General features: G+C 36.7%; 6 protein-coding genes across 7 annotated transcripts; 2 read left to right on the forward strand and 4 right to left on the reverse strand.

Annotated features, from left to right (window-relative positions):
• The first annotated feature begins 615 nt into the window (after positions 1-615).
• Positions 616-3,998, forward strand: LOC17876063 (two-component response regulator-like APRR1). The gene is made up of 6 exons (XM_023779502.1): positions 616-1,271; positions 1,611-1,772; positions 1,920-2,053; positions 2,213-2,380; positions 2,467-2,620; positions 2,716-3,998. The coding sequence occupies exons 1-6, from the start codon at positions 1,139-1,141 to the stop codon at positions 3,672-3,674; spliced, it is 1,710 nt and encodes a 569-aa protein (XP_023635270.1). The 5' UTR covers positions 616-1,138; the 3' UTR covers positions 3,675-3,998.
• Positions 3,999-4,135: 137 nt separating this feature from the next.
• LOC17875293 (protein NEN2) lies at positions 4,136-6,527 on the reverse strand. Its single transcript, XM_006280321.2, has 6 exons — positions 6,127-6,527; positions 5,801-5,958; positions 5,555-5,601; positions 5,398-5,461; positions 4,630-5,285; positions 4,136-4,542 (listed from the first exon to the last, which is right to left on the reverse strand). Exons 1-6 carry the CDS (start codon positions 6,416-6,418, stop codon positions 4,305-4,307), a joined length of 1,455 nt encoding a protein of 484 aa, XP_006280383.1. The 5' UTR covers positions 6,419-6,527; the 3' UTR covers positions 4,136-4,304.
• A 584-nt stretch (positions 6,528-7,111) lies between these two features.
• Positions 7,112-9,375, forward strand: LOC17876230 (pentatricopeptide repeat-containing protein At5g61400). Its single transcript, XM_006281946.2, has one exon. It carries the CDS (start codon positions 7,154-7,156, stop codon positions 9,149-9,151), a length of 1,998 nt encoding a protein of 665 aa, XP_006282008.2. The 5' UTR covers positions 7,112-7,153; the 3' UTR covers positions 9,152-9,375.
• LOC17875421 (ribulose-phosphate 3-epimerase, chloroplastic) lies at positions 9,293-11,873 on the reverse strand. 2 transcript variants are annotated; one of them, XM_006280864.2, is made up of 10 exons: positions 11,518-11,873; positions 11,025-11,139; positions 10,792-10,932; positions 10,589-10,702; positions 10,415-10,493; positions 10,216-10,325; positions 10,089-10,145; positions 9,906-9,975; positions 9,722-9,812; positions 9,293-9,520 (listed from the first exon to the last, which is right to left on the reverse strand). In XM_006280864.2, the coding sequence occupies exons 1-9, from the start codon at positions 11,625-11,627 to the stop codon at positions 9,763-9,765; spliced, it is 846 nt and encodes a 281-aa protein (XP_006280926.1). In that variant the 5' UTR covers positions 11,628-11,873; the 3' UTR covers positions 9,293-9,520; positions 9,722-9,762. The 2 variants fall into 2 exon arrangements, with proteins under 2 accessions (XP_006280926.1, XP_023636988.1); XM_023781220.1 differs by having other exon boundaries at positions 9,293-9,526; positions 11,518-11,872.
• A 637-nt stretch (positions 11,874-12,510) lies between these two features.
• Positions 12,511-12,879, reverse strand: LOC111829039 (putative glycine-rich cell wall structural protein 1). Its single transcript, XM_023777670.1, has one exon. The coding sequence runs from the start codon at positions 12,877-12,879 to the stop codon at positions 12,655-12,657; it is 225 nt and encodes a 74-aa protein (XP_023633438.1). The 3' UTR covers positions 12,511-12,654.
• Positions 12,880-15,599: 2,720 nt separating this feature from the next.
• LOC17875621 (transcription factor MYB28) lies at positions 15,600-17,642 on the reverse strand. The gene is made up of 3 exons (XM_006281649.2): positions 17,155-17,642; positions 16,920-17,049; positions 15,600-16,759 (listed from the first exon to the last, which is right to left on the reverse strand). Exons 1-3 carry the CDS (start codon positions 17,285-17,287, stop codon positions 15,907-15,909), a joined length of 1,116 nt encoding a protein of 371 aa, XP_006281711.1. The 5' UTR covers positions 17,288-17,642; the 3' UTR covers positions 15,600-15,906.
• Between the last annotated feature and the right edge of the window lie 439 nt (positions 17,643-18,081).

An 18,081-nucleotide genomic window follows, 5' to 3' on the forward strand; every position in this document is an offset into this window, starting at 1 on the left:
ATGAAAGGAGTGGTATAACTAAAGCTTTTAGTTTATGAATGTGTCGTAAATATTTTAGTTATTACAAAAAAAAAAAGAATGTGTCATAAGAGTATACGTGAATTGTGATGTGTTGCTATTTTTTTTGTTTTTTTTTCTTTAACTAAACGAAACGAAGCCGAATACCTAAAGTTTGGTTTCAGATTTTTTTGTTTCTGGTCAAAATAAAATTTTAGATTTTCCAAATATATATTTTTAAAATATGTCGATATTTGATATGTATTTGTTGATTTTGATATGGGAGAGATGCATGTTCTTATCTGTATCCACCAAAATAAAATAAAAAAATAAAAAATATCAAAATAAAAATATCATAAGATATTTTCGACATAGGTGACGTGGCCTTTTCTCTATCTCTACCAAACTATCCACACCACTTTTTTTTTTGCTGCACTTTTTAAAGTCCACGTCACCCTCAAAAAATATCCTAAAGTCCAAACACATTAACGCGCACTTTCGTATGAAAACTTTTTGATCTTCACCGTCCAATCGTATCCTCATTCAACGGTCTCAGATTTACCATCCCTCCTGCTCTCTCCCGATTTGTCTCATAATTTGACCATTGATTGACAAAACAATGAGTCTTCTCTCTCTCTCTCTCTTCTCACTCCTCTTGTCGGAAACTATCCCATCTCTCTATCCTCATCTCACCGCCGGCGCTACGTCGGATCTCCGGTGAATTTTGTTGAGCTTCTTTATCGATTATTTGATTCCTTAGAGAAACCAAAAAACAACAATTTCACTTTTTTTTTTTTTGTCTTTTCATCACTTTGTTCTTAGATTTAGCTTTTTTGTTTGTTAGTTTTGGTTCCATGGCTAAAAGATTAGGTTGGGGGATTAAAAGAGTAGTTTTTGTTTGGTTGTGAGATCAAGTTACTTTGTGTAGGGATATAAATTAGGCGACTTTGTAGGGACACTGTACCTGAAACCCTAGTTTCTGATTTGGCCATGGAAGTCTCATAGCACTTACTATTGTCGGGTGTATTTGTTCTTAATTTTGTATTATCTTCTTTTTTGTTTTTGGTTAGGGAAAATAGTTTCCTGTGATTAGATTTTTTTTTTTGTGTGTGTGTCTGTGGGTTTAGTTGTAAATCTGATCATGGATTTGAACGGTGAGTGTAAAGGAGGAGATGGGTTCATTGATAGAAGCAGAGTCAGGATTTTGCTTTGTGACAATGATTCCAAGAGCTTGGGAGAGGTTTTTACTCTCCTTTCTGAGTGTTCTTACCAGGGTATGATTTTCAACTCATTGCTTTTCCTATTTTTAACTTGTCAAGATCCTCTTTTTTTTTTTTTTTACTGATTACTACTGTAGATTGGAGGAGATCCATTAAGGATTTCTTGTGGTCTTTGTCTTATTCTTGTGACAGGCAGGCTTTTTAAATCCAGTTGTTTCATGTGTCAGATATGATAAATAAGATCCTCTTTTGTTGATTTTAGTACCATATTTTAGTTTTTGAATGCATCTATATAGTGTTTCATTGCTTTCTTTGTACCTTTTGTTCTAGTGTTTAGTGAAAATTCATAGATAATACATTGGATGAATGGTTTATATTTTCTGTGAAATGCAGTGACTTCAGTGAAATCAGCAAGGCAGGTGATTGACGCACTTAATGCAGAAGGACCTGATATCGATATAATACTGGCAGAAATTGATCTCCCAATGGCCAAGGGTATGAAGATGCTGAGGTACATCACACGAGACAAAGATCTTCGAAGAATCCCTGTGATAAGTATGCTGTGTTCTTTGCTCTTCGTTTCCGTTTTATCATCCAGCCCTGGAGTTCTAGGAATTGTGCTTTCTCTGCATATCAACATTATCTTGAAAGCATGATCATTAGCTTTATGCTAACTAATCTTATAATATTTTTCCATTTTAGTGATGTCAAGGCAAGACGAGGTCCCTGTCGTGGTAAAGTGCTTGAAGCTAGGTGCAGCTGACTACCTTGTAAAGCCTCTTCGGACCAATGAGCTTCTGAATTTGTGGACACACATGTGGAGAAGAAGACGCATGGTTTGTTTTACTTGTCTAAAGCTCTCTATATACGTCTTATTGTTTTTCAAGTATTTCTTGATAGTTACATCTGTCATATCAGTCTGTAGTCTTCTGGAAATAAAAGACCTTGATGCATGGAGTTAATGCGATTGATCGTATATATTTTTGTTTTGCCAGCTAGGACTTGCTGAAAAGAATATGTTGAGCTATGATTTTGATCTCGTGGGATCTGATCCAAGTGATCCAAACACGAATAGTACCAACCTGTTCTCTGACGACACTGATGATAGAAGTCTTAGGTCCACCAACCCGCTGAGAGGAAATTTAAGTCACCAGGAAAATGAGGTGAGGAAGTATTTGACAATTTAAAGCCCTCTGAAAATGGAGAAGAACTGATTTTTTTTAGTTTGCGCTCATACTTGTGCTGGTAGTGGTCTGTTGCTACTGCTCCTGTTCAAGCTGGTGATGGTGGTCTTGGTGCTGATGGAACAGCCACTTCTTCTCTTGCTGTTACTGCTATAGAGCCTCCATTAAATCAGCTTGCTGGGTCTCACCATGAGCCAATGAAAAGGAATAGTAATCCAGGTGATTGTTTCACTTTTAATGTAGCACTTTCCAATGGCACGAAAAAGGTTTAGCTTTATTTTGGTGAATTCTAATATAGGCAGGGGTTTTTGCAGCACAATTATCTCCAGCACCAAAGAAAAGTAGATTGAAGATTGGAGAGTCCTCTGCTTTCTTCACATATGTCAAATCTACTGTCCTTAGAACTAGCAGTCAGGATCCTCCTCATGTCAATGGAAATGGCTCACTCCATCTTCATCGGGGTTTGGCAGAGAAGTTTCAAGCAGTGGCTAGTGGAGGGATCAACAACACTAAACCCGCCCGCAGAAGTAAAGAGACTGAGAAAACCCATTCTCAAGGAGAGAACTTACAGAATGGCACCAGCTATCCACAATCCCTTGAACGGTCACGCACGCTTCCGACATCAATGGAATTTAATGGTAGGAACTACCAAGAAGGAAATGTGAATACTCCTCCGGTTGCTATGAACAGAAGTAAGGATTCATCTCAAATCAATGGCTCAGGTTTCTCTGCACAAAATGGCTATCCTTACTATATGCATGGGGTCATGAACCAAGTTATGATGCAATCAGCAGCCATGATGCCTCAATATGGTCATCAACTTCCTCATTGCCCACCTAGTCATCCGAATGGAATGACGGGATATCCTTACTACCACCACCCAATGAATACGTCATTACAGCACAGTCAGATGTCTTTACAGAATGGTCAGATGTCTATGGTTCATCATTCTTGGTCACCGGCAGGAAATCCCTCTTCTAACGAGGTGAGGGTGAATAAACTTGACAGAAGAGAGGAAGCTCTGCTTAAATTTAGACGAAAAAGGAACCAAAGGTGTTTTGATAAAAAGATTAGGTATGTCAATAGGAAACGCCTAGCTGAGAGGAGACCGCGTGTTAAGGGTCAGTTTGTTAGGAAAATGAACGGTGTGAATGTTGATTTAAATGGGCAGCCTGACTCTGCTGACTATGATGATGAGGAAGAGGAGGAAGAAGAAGAAGAAGAAGAGGAGAACCGGGATTCATCTCCTCAGGATGATGCTCTGGGAACTTAAAAGAAACCTTAAAAGAACTGAAATCCATGTTGTGTTATACCGGTTTGCTTGCATCTTATCAAACAACATATGATGATCAACTAACACAGAAAGGATGCTGCTGCTACAGCCAAAAAGATACTGAGTCCTCTCAAAGGAAATGTTGGCTTTGCCGCTCAACTTTGACAGAGCATTGAAAAGCATTCTGTGGGTGTGTAGATTAGTTCGTTGATAAACATATAATGTGTTTTTATCATGTTCACTCACATTCTCTCTATACTATGTATTGACCTTCCTTCTCCTTTTAGCATCATCGTTTACTTGAATCATGTTTTTCCTTTGTTACCCTCACCTGTTTGAACATGTTATCACCCATGGAAAGATGAAAAGATAGTCATGTGTTACATAACTGAAAAGCTTCTCTTTCCTCGGATGGACACAAGATTGCAAATGCAATTACGTTACAGACAACCATGTGCATATGACGAATCTAGATCTGGATTGCAAGTAAATTTAAAACTAAGAACATAATTAGCAATATACTGAACAGTAGTTCTATGTTGGTCTTTCATGAGTACATAAATTAATCCCTACAGAGTTAGCTCACTAAACTCTGATTTCTTTACTCTCTGTGGTGCTATTGGGCAATGTTCACTGATATATAACTAGTTTTCTAGCAACTAAACGGATTCCAGCTCTCTGCTGATAATCATATGGCTCCAGAGCCAAGAAAGCGTCGAGAACAGTTCCCCGATTCAACAAAGACTCAAGTTCATCAGCCTTCGGTTTGCTAGAAATGTGTTTCTGAGTAGCAGTAGCTCCAGCAAACTCTTTCTGGTGTATCTCAGCTGCATACTGGTCTAGATTTCCATTTAACTCTGCGGGAATACTGCACAAACAAAGAAACAAATCAGGAAAAGCTAAGAAAACATGGTTTCTAAATGATATCAGTAAACGGAGATTTTGGCGAACTTACTGTATCCTTGCAGTAGGACAGTTTAGAAATCCTTTCATTGGAATCACTGCCGGGTTCCAGTCAGAACTGCTGCCTGAATCAATAGATTTTGACTGTGCAGCACTGTCGCATTCTTGCAGTACATTGCAGAGACTTGGATACAGATCAACTACAAAGTTCAGCCTCCGTCTCCCAACTTTATCCAGAAATTTCCCACTGATTCCAAACCGTACTTTCAGACGAGGACAATGGAGCCAAAGGGGTTTGTCCCCAAGGAAGAGCTGTAGCCTCATTGCTTGGCTCCCATCATATAATGGGACATGAGTTGCTCTGATTCTTGAAAATGATATTTTATCAAGCTCCAAGAATCCTTCCTGGTCACCGGTACACTCAGAGGCAACAGTCTCAGACAACCGATTTTTTTCTTTCATGGGAACATCTGACTGAAGCACCTGTTGCGCTATTTCGTTCTTCAAATTGCTCATATCAAATGGATCTGTTTGAGCTTCTGCGGATGAAACAAATGATAAAATAGGTATAGTTGTACAGTTTTCTCCTGTCTGCTGATCTGTGGGAGGTTGCAGGGGAGATGTTTTGATATTCCTACGCCTTCTTGAACTTGTTTCTGGAGTAGAATTGACCGAGTTCTCTATAAGTTCATCTGGAAGACTTGATTCCTGTTGAAACATAGCATACATCATTAAAATCAAATATATTCTACAAATCCAGAAAGGAAGCAACTGGAAACAACACAAGATAGTCAATCTTGAGATGATAAAGAGAGCATACCAAGAACAAAACAGTGGCACAATATTTGAGAACCTCCAAATTCATCCTGACGTCGTCCAGACTCCTACAGAGATCAAAGAAACTTGCAAAGCATTAAGAACTGAAGCGGCCATATGAAAACACCGTAATGCAAAAAGCTCGCATGTATAACAACTACCTATGTGTCTGGTCGCCAAGTCCAAAGTATGCAGCCAAAGTCGCCATCTGTCCAAAAAAATGTCCACAGTAAACACAATAAGCCCCAACAAAACTGTCAAATTCGAATTCAAGAGCTAGTCTCCATCAAGCAAATAAAAAAAAACCACAGATTAATTATGTCACTTCAAGACTCTGACTACACGAGAAGAAACCATTTCAGTAAAGCTCCAGATAACATGTCTCTCACTCTAGAATCATTGTTTACCTTCATATCACCAGCTCTCCTCCCAAACCTTTGAATAAGCAAAGCTAACGAGTCAATGGTGCCTTTTGGCTCTGGTGGATCTCGTCCAATCTCAGCAAATGCTTCTCTTATCCTTGGACAATCGAACTTCAATATGTTGTGACCAGCCCATATCCTTCCTACAAAATAAACCAAAAAAGCACAACATCAACACACCTGAACAAAAAGCTCGAAAGTTCATAACTTTGAGCTCAAAATGTGACACTGTCATCTCCATTTGGACATAGACACACAAAAATTCGACAAAAGAGCAGAACTTTCGTCCAATTCATTCAGCTGTACAATACCATGGAGAATATCGTAGACGGTGTCGGCTATATCTGCAAAAGTAGGAGCTGACTCGACGTCTTCACGTTTGATGCCGTTGCACTTCACCGAGCGAGGCGTGATGAGGTCGAGATTAGCAGGTCGAACCAGGACAGAGTAGTTTCGAAGCTCAACAAGCTTCCTGGGGCAAACCAAGATCGATCCAAACTCCAAAATCGCGTACCTTTGACCAGGTCGGAACGGAATCGTCGTCTCGAGGTCGAAGAAGGCAATCTCTGAACGATCCTCAGCTGGTGGAGTTAGACCAATCATTGTTTATAGGCAGGCTCGGCTTCAAATGAACGGAAAATGAGAAACAAAGTATACGACTTCTATCGAAACTGAGGCCGGGAGAGAGACTTATACGAAGATTACTTGCTACGGTGGGTTTCGTTTTTGCTTCCTTTGCCCATTGCTAGGAAAAGGCCAAAACTTTCTCAGTCGGTTTCCTAATATTTTTGGTTTAGAGTGTATTACTTGTAAATATTCGTTTTTTTTTCTTAATTCTTTTTAGTTAATTTTTGAAAAGTAGGAAATTTTATTACTGGTCAAACAATAATATTTTGTAAATGGGAAACAAAAACTTTTAGTGCATCTCCCCTTTAGACTCATTGACCGTCTCAGCAACAAATGATCAAAGATTAAAGACATATTACTTCAGAATTTACAAAAAATGCATCAAATTATGAATAAGTTCGTGTGATTTTGAAATTTGTTGTAGTGTAAATGATTCACATAAACTCCATATACATTTTCATAAGAAATGGGATCATTTATGAGGTTTTCCTTCTTCATACCATCAAATTATTTCTGCTGATTTAGATCACTAATTAACATCATTATCTTTTGCGAAGATTAATTTTTGTTATAAAAAACTGATATAATAAACCAAAGTTGACCGGAATAAACCGATGAGAGTATCGTACCACATCACGAAGTTTGCAAAGGTGTAGTTTTTTTTTTGTTTTTTCTCAGTTTGACCCATCAGAATCAGACATTTTTCTCCGAATGTTGAAGCTTTTACTTCTCCAACATAGAACTTGTTCAGCTTACATCAACAAGTTCCAATTTTTCACCTTCAGATTGTTTTCCCAATCTCCTTCTCCGTCAAATTCAGCATCTTCGTTGGCTTATCTATCGTCTTCTTCTCCGAGTCTAGCCGAGGCAATTCTGAAATGCAGATCCACGGAAGAAGCGCTCAAGCTGTTCAAAACGTCTTCGAGACTCGAGATCTCGAAAACAAAGGATCTCCGAAATTATTCGGAAGTAATTCACGTTTTGACCGGAGCTCAGAAGTATACGCTCGCCAGGTGTTTGATTAAAAGCCTCATAGAAAGTCTCCGGCGCCACAGTGAGCCGAATAACGTTTCTTATAGAGTTTTCAATGCTCTCGAGGATATTCAGAGTACAACATTTTGTATTGGGGTGTTTAGTCTATTAATCATGGAGCTTCTAGAGATGGGTTTGTTTGAAGAAGCTCTTTGGGTGAGTCGAGAGATGAGATGTTCTCCGGATTCGAAAGCTTGTCTTGCGGTTTTGAATGGATTGGTTAGAAGGACAAGGTTTGATTCAGTCTGGGTTGATTACCAACTTATGATCTCTCGTGGTTTAGTCCCTGACGTCCACATTTACTCAGTTTTGTTCCAATGCTGTTTCAAACAAGGTTTATCCTCCAAAAAAGAGAAACTTCTTGATGGTATGACGTCGTTAGGGATCAAGCCGAATGTTTATATCTTTACCATATATATCCGTGATCTGTGTAGGGAAAATAAGATGGAGGAAGCGGAGAAAATGTTCAGCTTGATGAAGAAACATGGCGTTGTTCCAAACTTATATACTTACAGTGCATTAATTGATGGTTACTGCAAGACCTGTAACCTGAGGCAAGCTTACACATTGTATAAGGAGATCTTGGTTGCTGAATTGTTGCCAAATGTTGTTGTTTTCGGCACATTGGTCGATGGTTTTTGCAAAGCGCGCGAATTGGTTGCTGCGAGGAGCCTTTTTGTGCATATGGTGAAGTTCGGGGTTGATCCAAATTTATATGTTTATAACTGTTTAATTCATGGACAGAGCAGATCTGGAGACATGTTGGAAGCAATGGGATTGTTTTCCGAGATGGTAAGTTTGAATCTTCTGCCTGATGTATTCACTTATACTATACTTATCAACGGGCTTTGTACTGAAGATCGGCTAGCAGAAGCATATCGATTATTTCAGAGCATGAAGAATGAGAGAATTTTCCCAACCTCTGTGACTTTTAATTCGCTGATTCATGGGTTTTGTAAAAATAACAATATGGAGAAAGCTCTGGAATTGTGCTCAGAGATGACAGCAAGTGGCATAGAACCCAACATCTTAACCTTTTCTATTTTGATCGATGGTTACTGCAAAGTGAGAAACATAAAAGCTGCAATGGGCTTGTACTCTGAGATGACCATCAAAGGCATAATTCCTGATGTTGTGACCTACACAGCTTTGATCGATGCCCATTTCAAGGAGGCCAACATGAAAGAAGCACTCAAGCTGTACAGTGACATGCTAGAGGCTGGAATCCACCCCAATGATCACACGCTCGCTTGCTTAATAGATGGATTCTGGAAAGAAGGGCGAATATCTGATGCCATTGATTTTTATCGGGAAAACAATCAAGCTGTTACCGGTAAATCCATTGTACAGAGGAGCTGCTGGAATTATGTGGGGTTTACATGCTTGATTCAAGGGTTATGTCAGAACGGCTACATTCTTCGAGCTAGCAGGTGCTTCTCAGACATGAGATCTGGTGGGATAATCCCGGACATATGGAGTTACATTTCGATGTTAAAGGGTCATCTCCAAGAAAAACGTAATACAGATATAATGATGTTGCACTGTGACATGATCAAAACTGGGACATTGCCTAACCTTTTGGTGAATCAATTGCTAGCCAGGTTTTACCGAGAGAATGGATATCTAAGGTCAGCTGGTTTATTGACCAATCCAAGCTGTTTGAGTACTATCAGCTAATTGGCAGTAATTCCTGCAAGTCAATCTTGCGAACTTCATGATCTTTTTGTTCATTCTCAGGCTCTTGATTGTATATAAGGATAAAGCTTTTACAGAAGATCGAGCACAGTATTTAACAATGAGCTTTAGGGCAAGAGTAGCAAGACAGATGAAAATGCTTTATTTTCCAAAGTCAAAATACATATGTAACAGCTTATTTCTTATAACAGTATTTCATTGCAAAAGGTATGGAATCTGCATATCTATAGACAATGGTACAGAAGAGTAATAAAGGAGCCTATATTGAAAAAACTGAGTTTGATTCTTATGGATTTATGGTGACTGGAGACAATGACAACAACATCTGGGTGATCGTCTTTGATCTTTCAACTGTTCCTGAAATAACAGTTATAACAACTCAGATCAAACCATAGAGAAAAACACTGGATTTGCTCACCACGAAATGGAAGAAACAGAAACAGACGAGGTTCAAATTTGCAAATTTTTGTTTTCAAGATTCATATTTCTGTACTGCGAGCAAAATAGTATGAGTACAAACATGGATTATATGGATATGGGGAAATCATTAACCTAAGTTTAACAAAGTCTTTTTCGGTTGTTGTTTCTTCACATTACACAGCTACAGCTTCTGGCCTCTTGCTTGCCTTAATTCCTTTTATAGCTGCAGATTTTTCAAACAAACAGAACCAATGTTAGAATATTATCCTACTAGCTTAACTCAGAAAGTATACATACAACGGTCTGAGCTCTATACCCTCTGCGTAGTCCTTAGCTCCAAATACAGCTGATCCAGCTACTAGAGCATTTGCTCCAGCCTCAATAACCTATTCCAGCCCACAAAAGATTCATATTCTACAGAACTCTAGGGCACATATATATCTACAGCAGGAAAATGTGAGTTAAGGATTTGAAACTTAGACGAGTATTCGAGCTTCACCTTGTATGCATTCTTTGGAGTGACACCACCATCAACTTCAATCCATGGGTTGACTCCCTAAAAGAACAAGAAAATGTTTTGAGAAGAGAAGAGGCTTTCACTCGGAGAAAAGTTATTTGATTGATACCTTCTCTGCACACATTTTTCTCAAGTCCGAGATTTTCTTTACTTGGCTTTCGATAAAGCTCTGTCCACCAAACCCAGGGTTGACCGACATTATCAAGACCAGATCCACCTCTGAGTTCAGTAACAAATAATACTCAAATGAGAATAATCTTACCATCTCATGCCAAAGCAACTGCAGTATTATGACAAAAAAAACTCACCATCCAAGACATATTCTATTGCACTCAATGGGGTTCCAGGGTTTAGGACAACTCCAGCTTTAGCCCCTAGGCTTTTGATCTAAACATCATCGTAGCAGCACATTGTGTGATTATTGTAAGAGTACTCCATCAAATGGAAAAAAAATTAAAGCGGAATCAAGAAAATATCAGTACTTGATTAACGGTACGATGCAAATGGATGGTCGATTGCTGTTCACAGTGTACACTGATTATATCCGCACCTGCTTTGATGAAATCCGGTACTCTCTGCTCGGGTTCCACTATCATCTAGATGTAGAGAATTTTTAATCAGAAATGTGCCTTGAAGCATCAAGAAACCATATATAGAGAAATAAGAAAAGGAGCCAAGTCTTTACAAGATGAACATCCAACGGGAGATCAGTCACAGGACGCAAAGCATCAACCACGAGAGGTCCGATTGTAATGTTGGGAACAAAACGACCGTCCATCACATCAACATGAATCCAATCACAACCTGCCAACTCTACTGCTTTAACCTGGAAGAAGCCGGAAACAAAAGGAGTGAAATGCAGAAACAAAACACAAGAAGTCTTTGAAACAGAAAACCTAAGAGGAGAGCAACAAAAACCTGCTCGCCTAATTTGGCGAAGTTAGCTGAGAGAATTGAGGGAGAAACAATGATATCACTTTTCGAAAACTTATCAACCCGAGCTGAAGCCTTCACAATTCCATGAGTTCTCCTTCTGGAAAAGTATACATACCAAAGTGTTAATTGAGCTCTCAAGATCAAACAGGAACTGAACATGTTTACTCAAGCATACCCACAAACAGAAGAAACACACAATGATACAAACCAAATAATCTTCACTTAAACCACAAAATTTCAGCATACTTCAATTCAACGATGCCAATCAAACCTATCTGTGAGCAATCGTAGTAACTACAACAAACTGTATCTAGTGTCACACCGATCAAAGTTCGAAAATTATATTTGAAAACTAGTAAACAGTCTTCGCTAGGATTACGATTGCAACCATTAAATTCAAAGCCTCAAAGAGAAGGAAAAAGGAAGGAACTTTAGATTCCGGGGACTCGGAAGAGCAGCTAAAATGATGAATTACCTGGAGAAAGAAAACGAAGTGGGTTGGTAAAGAAGCGACCTTTCAGGTCTAAGACCAAACCCATTGACCTGAGTTGATGAACAGCACAAGGAAGCAGCTGAGCTCGACATTATCCAAAATCAGAGATTCAAGTTTCTCTCACAAGAATCTTAGTGGATTGTTAGGTAAAATGAGAGAAAACCCCAATCTTATATCTTGCTCTTCCTCTTCTTCCTTCGTTTCTCTCTACACCAATTCTCTCCCTCTCAAACCCAACAACAACAAAAAAGACTGAAACTTTAAAAAGAGAGAGAGAGAGAGAGAGAATATCTGAGAATCCGCCACGTCTGATTAAGGGACTCGTGGGTAACGCCTTCCTTCTTCGGATGATCCAATGCTGATGCAGCTTATCTCAAATGGTTGGCTCTCTATCCATGACTTGTATTTTCCTTTGGGAATGCTATTTTTGCTAAATAATCTTTCTACATATTTCCTTTTTTATTTTTTTAAATGGTAAACAAATCAGCTATTATTTTTTACTACAAACAAACCTTTTTCAATACTACTAAATAGTGTTTTAGAACGTTTTTATAATTCTGATTGTAATAAAAATAATACTTTTCACATAGAATGTCAGTTTCACAAAATTCACACATATTAAAATATATATAATTATACATTTTTATCCCTATTTAATATGAGATTTATTATTTAAACTTTGAATAATGACTCTAAGAGTCATTTGCCAATGAATGACCTTGACATTCGACCAAAAATACAAATACATGTATATTATATAATTTATTCAATTGTTGCAAATCTTATATTTTTGTCTGCAATGCATATACAAATCTGAAACTGAAGCAAATTGGTAGTTGTGATGCTTTAACATTTGATCCAACAAGGCCCATGATCGTGTTGGTTTTTTTTTATATCTTCCCATTGACTCATATTTCATAACGACGACTTACGAGATTGGTTAAAGGACATAAGAAAAGAGTGGAAAGGAAGCAATAACACAAATTATCTCATAAAAAGATAAAAAATCATTTATTCATTACTTATTTGAACTTCATTGCATTTTATTAAATAGAGAATAGATCAAAGAAGATAGCTCGTGCAGTCGTGCTTGTAGTATAACACTCAAGTATTCATCACTCACTTCTTGCTTTGTCCACTACCATGCAGGTTGCTAAAGTAACCTTGAGGGTTACTCTCAAACCCACCTCTTGAGATGTAAGCACTTCCGTCTGTCCCCGGTGCTACCATGTAACCTCCTCCTCCTCCTCCACCGCTTTTACCTCCTCCAACGTTTCCATTACCGCCACTGCTCTTTCCTCCACCACCACCACCACCGCTGCTGCTGCCTTTTCCATTATTCATTCTTTCATTTGATCAAGAATCTGGAGACTTGAGAATGTGTACTTAAGGATAAGACTGAGAAATGGCTATTTATAGAGACAGAAATAGCCCAACTCAACCCGTTGGTCAAAAGTGATGCTTCCCAAGATTATCGTAACTTCTGCATTACTTATTATGGTGTGTTGGCAAACTACTACGTTTTTGAAACATAATTATAAAGGTACTACATTTACTATTTATAATTAGCAAAATAGTACATTTTTACTATTTCATATATATGTAAAGACAGACAATTGTACAGTAACATATTATTGTACATCAAATATTTGTACAAAGGGAAACAACTACAAATAAACATATTTACACATAAACAAATATACATATATAGACCAGAAAATATATGTACACATACAATTATACGTATATACAGACCGCTGTACGGATGATTTTCTGTACATCGACACACAATTGTACATAAGTATAGCTGGACGTATCAAAATTTGTTTGAAAAATATTTGAAATTATTAAAAAAATGCATATCAAATTATAGAGAAAAAAATATAGATTTTTATGTAATTGAAATTTTATAGAAACCAAATATATTTTGATGAATATTTTAGTTATTAGATTTAAGAGTATTTTTAATAGTGTCTAAATAATATCCAAATAGTAAAAATGTATTAGTTTGCTAATAATGAATAGTGAATGTATTATTTCTACAATTATGTTTCAAAAATGTACTAAAAATCCAATTAATCCTACTTATTAAACCTCATTCAAATTACCTCGTAAAGGTCACCAGTGTGGTTGTACAATCTTATATATATTTACGAAACTGATTTGACCAACCACCATTTATTAACGGGATGAATAAATCTAAAGGCTCTCCACATTCGTTTACAATACTATTTCAGGCTTTAAAGTTGAGCCCATTAGTATTAGGCCTAATTATGTTTATGGAGATGGTCATATATAGTTTTTTTTTTTTTTTTACATAAGCATCTTAACAAATCTTAGACTTAATCAATAATGATAGCACCAAATGCTCGCAGATTTTTTTTTTTTTTAATTCATATGTTAACACTTTGATTTTTGGGTAGATGATGCATAAGATATATTGGTTCAATTGTCAAATAAAGTGTGTTTGAGACAAAAGAAAAAATTGGATCGGATTGTTGAAGACGATAGTATATATGATTAATTAACACCAACTTACATTCTTTCAATAGTAATGTAAGTGGCTTGTGATCTATTTTTGCAAGTTGACAATTTGTAAAATCAAGAGTTTAGTATCAATGTTTATCATCTTACTTAATTAGATTAAAAGCTTTTCTCGTAAGATGATAATTAGATTAAAAGTTCCACCACATGCCAACAAAAGGGACACATATTATATATAGCAAAAACGTGCTTAAGATTGAAAAACCTATTATGTGTAAAATGCTTTTTATCAAAATATAAAGTTGTGAATAATATAGAATCGCGAACCACTCGTGGACGATGGTGGAATATATATAAAACTATGATTAGGAGAGTGGGATAAAACAATTAAATGTAGAATTCTTGATGATCTATGCAAAAGACACATAGCTAGCATGTGCATGAATTAGGAATCACGATGATATTTTGGTCTTGTAAGTTGCAGAATATTGTTTAGTGTCTCTTAGTAAGATCATAGGGGTATTTTTACAATTCATTTTTCTTTTTCTTTTCGAAAACATGATTGAGGGATGAGTGGGTCTCATAATGGCCAATTATATGAAAAGTGAGCAAGACTCCTCCGAATTATTTGTCAAAAACAAAAAAAAAAACCTCTAACAAGTCCTATGATCGATCCGTCTTTTTCTTTATTTGGAAGTTGGAACTAGTGAGTGCATTGTGATATGAAATCATGTTTCTATATATATGTTAAGGCTTGAAAATTGTAATACTGAGTTGAGAAGATAAAAATCATATCAAATAAACAGAAAAAATGAAAAAGGTATTGTAATTAATAAACCGATTTTGCATTCGTTAATATGCACCTAAATACTTTGATAAATACAATCATATCATTAAAAATTATAGTAAAAATATTACATGATTTTGAGGATTCCATTTTGGTTTCAGACAAGAACTGTCGGGTCACAAATCATATTAGAGCTCTGTTTCACCTCGTGATTTTTGGCTTTCATGTATAAATTGTTTACTGACCACATAAATTCACTGGTCTCTTTGGAGTTTCTTTTCCTTTTAAGCAATCATTATTATTTTTGTTATACATTTAGTTTTTTGTTTTGTTTTTTTACATCATTACAAATTATATGTAACCGGCCTCGAATCCGGATCCGGTGAAAATGCAATAGATATAAGAACTACTTAGTCCACTTGGTCATTTTTGTTGTTTATCATTCCTTTTTTAACGTTTCTTGTTTATTTTACTTATACATTTAGTTTATTATTCCTTTTTAACATTTCCTTTTTATTTTACAATAAATATATACTATACATCGGAAAGAGGGATGTTTTGGTCGGTTCAAATTAATCCAACGAAAGGTACCAGTGCCACTATTTTCATGCCATGTAAAGTTGGAGTCAATAAATGACTTAATCATAAAGAAGAGCATTAAAACCATAAAGGAGCATATTTGATGACTATTATGGGCACTAATGATTATAATGGACACTGATTAAGATAATTATAAGACATGCTTTATCAATAAACTATTAGAAAGAATAAGTTAAATAAAACAAGCTTTATTAATAAACTTTAGTACAATATTAAACATTATATCGTGGCCCGCGCGCGTAATTGAACCGCGAGGTTACATTACATGCATGGTTCTCAATGTAAGAGAAACCCTAACTCAAATCGGTTTGAGTCAAACACCCTTATTTAGCATGGTATTAATAACGTGGGGGAGTTATTAACCATGAGACCTTGGACATATATATACTAAACAACCCAAATACGACATACATATATACATAACTTCTCGTTGGATACAGAACCATTGTTTTACGTCTTCAGATAGTTTGGAACCTTTTTGTTTGGATACGAAGAAGATGTCATATGAAATGCTTTTCGAGGGAATCTGAGTCGGTGTCATACATAAAATTGGTATGGTCAAGAAGATAATTAGACCAACCCTCGAAGTTTCCTACCATATTGTCTTGATCATCAACGCTAGTTGATGAGACTTCTTGGGAAACATCGGACATGAGGAGATCATGGTTGAACTCGACATTCATATTGTTCTCCTCATTGTTGTTATCACCCCCAAGTTTTTCGAAAAAGTATGAGAAATCGTAATCCTGGTCCATGTTGAGATCAGAAGTAGCATTGATCTCATCCTCAGGGTATAATGACGATTGGGAAAAGGGGTCAAATTCAGCGAGAGTATTCATCAGGGAAGCGTTAGAACTATCCTCTTCACTACGAATCTGCTCAGAGAAGCCATTGAAAACGCTTGCATGTAATATTGTAGTAGGACTTAAGCTACCTTCCACAGAAGCCGACAATATATCTTTGATGGAAGTGGCCTTAGCCGCAACTTTGTTCAATAGCCTTGATGTAGAACTCGATTTCTTGAAATGTTTCTTGCAACTCAAGGTACCGCCTTGCACTGGTGCCCCATCATTGCTGCTTATCTCAGTCACCTCGGAAACCATGTTGCTACCAGATGGAGGTGGACGAGACAGAGAAGGCATTGAGCTCGACCGGGAGTACTGTTTGTCGGAACTAGAGGCATCTAGGGAGTTCGAACTCTCATGAACCGTTGGGTTGGAATTAGAAGCTAGTGGCTTGTGAGTCACGGGATCAATACCCTGCTCAATCAAACGTTTCTTGAGATGGGTGTTCCAATAGTTCTTGATCTCATTGTCTGTTCTTCTAGGTAAATGTCTCGCTATGACCGACCACCTAGGGGAAAGAGAGATAGACCGAATTAGAAAGAATCAAAATGACGACCATGTCTTCAACCTAAAGTAATATTATATGAAAGCATTTCACTATACATCCGAGGATACACGCACACACATTTTTGTACTTTTCATTACCACATATGAACATAGAAACGTACTTGTTGCCACGAGAAGCATGAAGCATGATGATAATTTGCTCTTCCTCAGAACTAAACTCGCCTCTTTTGATCTCAGGTTTGAGGTAATTAGTCCAACGCAGCCTACAGCTCTTTCCACACCGTTTCAACCCTAATCAAACACCATTTACACTATTATTAATCATAATTTTTATTTTTTTTAATAATAACAATATTATTTAACCAAGTATATATATATAGATGAGTGTGCATGTACCGGCTTTTTGGGGAATGTCGCGCCAGCCTCCTTCGCCGTGGTCGTGGATGTAGGAGATGAGTTTCTTATCCTCCTCGGTGGTCCACGCCCCTTTCTTCAGCCCTTCTCCGACACAACATGGCTTTCTTGACATTTTTTTTTCCCGATATATATGACCAATATTGGGTAAATTTCATATAATCTCTCACTAACACTCAATATATAAGAACAGAGAGTGAAAAACAGAATATATTTTGGAAAGTAAAACTTGAGAGAATATTGTTTAAGATAAGAAAGAAATAGATCTGTTAATAAGAACTCTGATGCATCTGAATATGAGACTGATCGAGAAACGTTGTTGGATCCTACCCACCACACATCTGCTACGTGTTTTCATTTTTTTTTACGTAGAGTATATATTTTTTTTTTTTAATAATAGTAAAACACTAAGATAGGAATCAAGAAACTTGTGAAGATGAACCAAGAGGCATGACTGAACGACTTGTGTAATGATAGTGGTGGCTGGTGAGCTTACGAGCTCCTATATATATATATACATAACGTACACATACTAAAAACAATTATACATATTTTGGTAATTAGTAACTTATTTAAATATTATATAAGCAGATAATTTTGTTCACGCATTATATTCTTTGTATATTACCATATTAATTTGAATATACATATTGAGGAGAAGTATATTTAATTAAGGAAATGCGCTTCTGTACGAGATGAAACATATTTAATAATTTTCAGCACCTAGATGTGCTATATTCTTGCATATTCAATTTCCATACGACAAAACATGTTAATATAGTTATAAAAAATAATTTTTATTTTAATTATATTATTGTAGAATTGAATCATAGATCCAATGTGGAGGCTGGTTGGAGGGGACTAAATGGACTTTTGCAACTATACATTAACTAATACATAAATTAATAC

Source organism: Capsella rubella, unplaced genomic scaffold, assembly GCF_000375325.1.
Source record: "Capsella rubella cultivar Monte Gargano unplaced genomic scaffold, Caprub1_0 scaffold_8, whole genome shotgun sequence".
NCBI classification, from domain to species: domain Eukaryota; kingdom Viridiplantae; phylum Streptophyta; class Magnoliopsida; order Brassicales; family Brassicaceae; genus Capsella; species Capsella rubella.